The 6,000-nt window shown below is 43.5% G+C and overlaps 1 protein-coding gene across 1 annotated transcript in view; it reads left to right on the forward strand.

Moving 5' to 3' along the window:
- LOC106584113 (sec1 family domain-containing protein 2) overlaps positions 1-6,000 on the forward strand; it is a 163,067-nt gene that overhangs the window by 141,656 nt on the left and 15,411 nt on the right. Inside the window, exon 6 of the mRNA XM_014168979.3 lies at positions 2,428-2,573. Within this exon, the coding sequence (XP_014024454.3) occupies positions 2,428-2,573 (146 nt within the window). The remainder of the gene's footprint in view (positions 1-2,427; positions 2,574-6,000) is intronic.

The raw sequence follows: 6,000 nt of genomic DNA on the forward strand, positions 1-6,000 counted from the left end.
CACACACACACACACACACACACACACACACACACACACTTTTTAAGTAGCTTTGCAAGATGCCTCTCCTGTGCAAGCCGTCTTACATCCATGTTCTTGTTTTGGAAAGATAAAGCCCACATCTGACCCTCTCTCTCTTCACACTGCTGTCCATCTGATAGGAGAGCAGGGCTGTTTTCCTATGAGCTAACCCAGCCGGCTGATGGGGAAGTGAAAGCCACAGAGCGAGACGCTTTACATTCCAATAGCCAGCAACTGCTATCAACACACCCGCCAGGGCTAAATATGACATCAGCTCTATTTGGAGGAGAAGGACCTAACAATAACCATTATACAATACAGATGAAATCCTGACAGTCCTGGCAGTGAGTCAGGTCACTCTGTGTACATTATCTCTCTGTGTTGATGTTGGAGTGCATGTGAACATATCCCACTCTCCAAAATAGATTTGACCAAAATACAACTGGCCTGCGCTGTTGACTTCAATTACAGATCCTACAGACTTCAGAGGGCGTTATGGGCGAAATCATCCCAATGTTAAAGTCGGTTTATTTATACATGGGCATAAACTCCAGTTCAGTTTTGTTTGGCGAGCTTGAACCAAAGAGATTTCTTCTAGAAGAAGTTTTATGAATATTTAATGGGGAATGGAGATTTTTGCCTGTAGACACACTTGCACATAAACGGGGACACGCACACACACAATGTACTTATGTGCTTTCCCCAAAGAGGGAAGGGGATCTTAAATGTAGTTATGTAAGGTTAAAGTAAGTGCTTTGCTTTTGTTTCATGGTTTGATAGAAAACCCAGTCAGAGCCTAGCTGTCTGGACAATCTTATCTAGCAAGAAAAGAGGCAGCTCACTTAACCCTCGAAAGTTGTGCAATCTGCATTAAGAAAAACAACAGAATGGCTTGGACTGGTCTTCTCCAGATCACTGCAATGTACTGTTTTTAGCCAATTATCTTGTTCTGTACATTGGGTTTATATTGGTTTGCTCTGAGCTCACAGGAAGTCAATTCACAGGGTTAATATGTTGGTCAGTAGTTGTCTTCCTGATGAGGGAAGAAACAGAAGCTTCGAGCCCTGGACTCAGAGAATGATGGGACAGTAGTAGAAAAGTATTCCTTTGATATGGAGGCTTTGTTGGGCTGAACTCTGACCTCTAGGCTAGTAGTCTACATACGGTGCATTTGGGAAGTATTCAGACCCCTTGACTTTTTCAAAATGTTGTTACGTTACAGCCTTATTCTAAAATGTATAAAAATTAAATAAAAATCGCAACAATCTAAACACAATACCCCATAATGACAAAAAAACAACAAATGTTTTTGTTTTTTTAACTGTTTTTTGCTTTATCATTATGGAGTATTGTGTGTAGATTGATGAGGGAGAAAAAATTATTGAATCTACTTTAGAACAAAGGTTGTAACGTAACAAAATGTGGAAAAAGTCAAGGGGTCTGAATACTTTCCAAATGCACTGTATATAACTGTTCCATTAGGAGAAGAAAAACCCAGATGATCTTATGTAAGTGTACTGTTTGGCAGTAGACCTGATGCTGTCGTCTGCAGTATGTAGCAGTATTCATCCCAGGTGGTTGTCTCTCTGAGCAGAGCGGGGCTGTCTTCCTCATTTGGTTTCATGTTTGCTTTTATATGTATTTTCTGTCTTAATACCACTAATCTTCTCATTAACCAATGGCAACCACATTCCATAGGGCTGCAGGTAGCCTACAGTTTAAGAGCGTTGGGCCAGTAACTGAAAGATTACTGGTTCGCATCCCCAAGCCAACTAGGTGAAAAATCTGTCGAGCAAGGTATTTAACCCTAATTGCTCCTGTTAGTCGCTCTGGATACGAGCGTCTGCTAAATGACTAAAATGTTCATGTAAAATTCCTTAGCAGGGGGAGAGAGAGATGCAGGTGCCAACGTTACCTACCCCTGCCCACCTAGCCAATGGCACCCTTTTGAAATGGGGCCACAGGGGGCTCCTGAGTCCCGCAGCAGTCTAGGGCACTGCATCTCAGTGCTAGAGTCATCACTACAGACCCTGGTTCTATTCCAGGCTGTATCACAACCTGCCGTGATTGGGAGTCCCATAGGGCGGCGCACAGTTGGCCCAGCGTCGTCTGGGTTAGGGCCTGGCCGGCGTAGGCCGTCATTGTAAATAAGAATTTGTTCTTAACTGACTTGCCCCGTTAAATAAAGGTTAAGTAAAAAATAAATAAACACGAGGTTCTCTGTGGTAAATAAAAGGCCTCTTGTACTCCTCCTCCTGGCTTTACTGCGGTAATCTAGTTCATTCATTAGAAACTAGAAAACGTGTTCTGTTTCTGTCCATCTCTGAGAGACATGCTTGATGACTATAATTCTGCATGAGAGTGTAAACTCTCTCTATCCCCTCCCCTCCCTCCCTCCCTCCCTAGGGTGTGGTAGTCCTGAGGAGCTGACAATGGAGAGGGCCCATACAGCAGTGGAGGGGGTGTTTGAGACCCTCAAAGAGTTGAGCCATGCCCGAGACCACCTCAAACAGTTCACCTCCGTCTACACAGCCAGCGATGGAGTACACCAGGTCAGTCAGTCGCACAACAACCCACACCTCAACAACGCCATCGGTGTCGGCGGTCGCCCTCACAGTCTACGATTACATCAGACAGGCGTTGTGTGTTCAGAGGTGACTGTGGAACCCAGTCCCTCAGTAACACACCTCGTACGCCTCCACAGCATCCTCCAGAACACATTACTGTTGTATTTTCTACCATTTGTCTATTCAGCTGTTCAACTATTCATTCATTTTCTGCCCATACATACATCACAGGAGGTTGGTGACACCTTAGTTGGGGAGGATGGACTCGTGGTAATGGCTGGAGCTGAATTCGTGGAATGGTACCAAATACATCTAACACATGGTTTCCATGCGTTTGATGTCATTCCATTTGCATCGTTCTGGCCATTATTATGAGCCGTCCTCCCCTCAGCAGCCTCCTGTGACACCGATATAGTACGTATCTCCACAGTCCTAAGACAATTATTCTCCCTTTTCTCCTGCCCCCATTTTACACACACCCTTGTGGGAAATCACATTGCCGTCAGTCCATTAATTTACCTGGAGCCACCTCTGGTAAATTGCGTCAGAGCCACAGCCTTCTGAATGAGTCTTTCGCATCAGTGCACATTGTCCTTGTATCTCTGTATCTTATGGAACACACAAACCGTCTTCCTCCGCTTCTGGGTGAGTTATTGTGTGTTTGGAGGAGGCAGCCCCACACACACACACACTGTACCTGTGAATGACATATTCCATTCCAATATGCTTTTAATACCTCTGACAGTACCTTCACACTTTATTTGGGAATTGTCTTGATTTTACACTCACAAAGAGTTATATATTATAATGTTTAATTCAGGTTATTGAAAATTCCAACCCCCATCTGGTATTCGCATTCTAGGTCTCTGTGTTCTGCTGGCACCAAACAGTGCCAAAGCAAGGAGGGAGAGAGGCATTTTATCATGTGCTTTTTTTTTCTTTCAGACACTTTAGAGTCGTGTTCTTTTCCTCAGCGTGGAAGAACACGATGTCAAGTCTAACCACTGCCAGTGCTCAGGTTTCTCAGTACATCGGCTTGAGTACCTGCCTGCATACACTCATATTCTCTCACACTGTGCCCCACTGAAGAACACACACACTCACACTCACGCTGGAGACAAAGGGCACATTGACCTAGACAGAGACAGATTTATGTGCTGAAGTAGGACCTACATGTTGTACAAAAGGACACGTAGTAATAATACTTCAGTAGCTGGGTCAGAATTACTCGTCTTCCTAAGTAATGGCACATTTTATAATAGGTCTCTGCTGCTCTGTTCCTGTTTGTCAATCTCTCTGACTCTGTCAGACGCACTAAAGGAGTGTGACGTGTTTTAAACGGTATTTTGGGGGCCGGGGGCCTTTGGAGGCAGGCTGGGAACATTGCGTGACTTTGGGCTGACAGAAATGTCTTCTTGCACAGAACACATTGTCACCTAAGTTTTTTTTTTTGTACTAAAGAGTGCATCATGTCGGCCGACGTCATTTTTTCATAAATATGTTGCGGAAGTCGTCATCTGAACAACAAAAACTAATGTCTAATGAATCAGTACGGTATGTGATTCCCATTGTAACATGCACACACTGGCGTTTAGTTTTTTTGCACACATTCTGTCACGTGTGTCTATACGTATTAGCTTTACTGAATGGAGCAGGAATTATATGACTCTCATAACTGAACATCAAAGTGCGCACATACACACACACCCCTATATAACTACTGCTGTACACACCTTTTCTATTCATATACTGTCCATACTGTCTATACACACCATTTATTGTGTGTGTGTGTGTGTGTGTGTGTGTGTGTGTGTGTGTGTGTGTGTGTGTGTGTGTGTGTGTGTGTGTGTGTGTATGTGTGTATATGTGTGTGTATATGTGTGTGTGTATATATATGTATGTATGTATGTATGTATGTGTATATATGTATATATATATATATATATATATATATGTATATATATATATATATATAGATATAGATAGATAGAGTGAAAGCACCGCCAGCATTCAAAAGTAACCAAAACATCAGCCAGGAAGCATAGGAACTGAGAAGTGGTCTGTGGTCCCCACCTGCAGAACCACTCCTTTATTGGGGGTGTCTTGCTAATTGCCTATAATTTCCACCTGTTGTCTATTCCATTTGCACAACAGCATGCGAAATGTATTGTCAATCAGTGTTGCTTCCTAAGTGGACAGTTTGATTTCACAGAAGTGTGATTGACTTGGAGTTACATTGTGTTGTTTAAGTGTTCCCTTTATTTTTTTGAGCAGTGTATATATATTTCTTTATATGTGTATATATATATTTCTTTATATGTGTATATATACAGTGGGGGGGAAAAGTATTTGATCCCCTGCTGATTTTGTACGTTTGCCCATTTACAAAGAAATTATCAGTCTATAATTTTAAAAGTAGGTTTATTTGAACAGTGAGAGACAGAATAACAACAACAAAAATCCAGAAAAACGCATGTCAAAAATGTTATAAAATGATTTGCATTTTAATGAGGGAAATAAGTATTTGACCACTCTGCAAAACATGACTTAGTACTTGGTGGCAAAACCCTTGTTGGCAATCACAGAGGTCAGACGTTTCTTGTAGTTGGCCACCAGGTTTGCACACATCTCAGGAGGGATTTTGTCCCACTCCTCTTTGCAGATCTTCTCCAAGTCATTAAGGTTTCGAGGCTGACGTTTGGCAACTTGAACCTTCAGCTCCCTCCACAGATTTTCTATGGGATTAAGGTCTGGAGACTGGCTAGGCCACTCCAGGACCTTAATGTGCTTCTTCTTGAGCCACTCCTTTGTGGCCTTGGCTGTGTGTTTTGGGTCATTGTCATGCTGGAATACCCATCCACGACCCATTTTCAATGCCCACGCTGAGGGAAGGAGGTTCTCACCCAAGTTGTGATGGTACGTGGCCCCGTCCATCGTCCCTTTGATGCGGTGAAGTTGTCCTGTCCCCTTAGCAGAAAAACACCCCCAAAGCATAATGTTTCCACCTCCATGTTTGACGGTGGAGATGGTGTTCTTGGGGTCATAGGCAGCATTCCTCCTCCTCCAAACACGGCGAGTTGAGTTGATGTCAAAGAGCTCCATTTTGGTCTCATCTGACCACAACACTTTCACCAGTTGTCCTCTGAGTCATTCAGATGTTCATTGGCAGACTTCAGACGGGCATGTATATGTATTCTTGAGCAGGGGGACCTTGCGGGCGCTGCAGGATTTCAGTCCTTCACGGCGTAGTGTGTTACCAATTGTTTTCTTGGTGACTATGGTCCCAGCTGCCTTGAGATCATTGACAAGATCCTCCCGTGTAGTTCTGGGCTGATTCCTCACCGTTCTCATGATCATTGCAACTCCACGAGGTGAGATTTTGCATAGAGCCACAGGCCGAGGGATATTGACA

Source organism: Salmo salar, chromosome 23, assembly GCF_965601325.2.
Source record: "Salmo salar chromosome 23, fSalSal1, whole genome shotgun sequence".
Taxonomy (NCBI): Eukaryota; Metazoa; Chordata; class Actinopteri; order Salmoniformes; family Salmonidae; genus Salmo; species Salmo salar.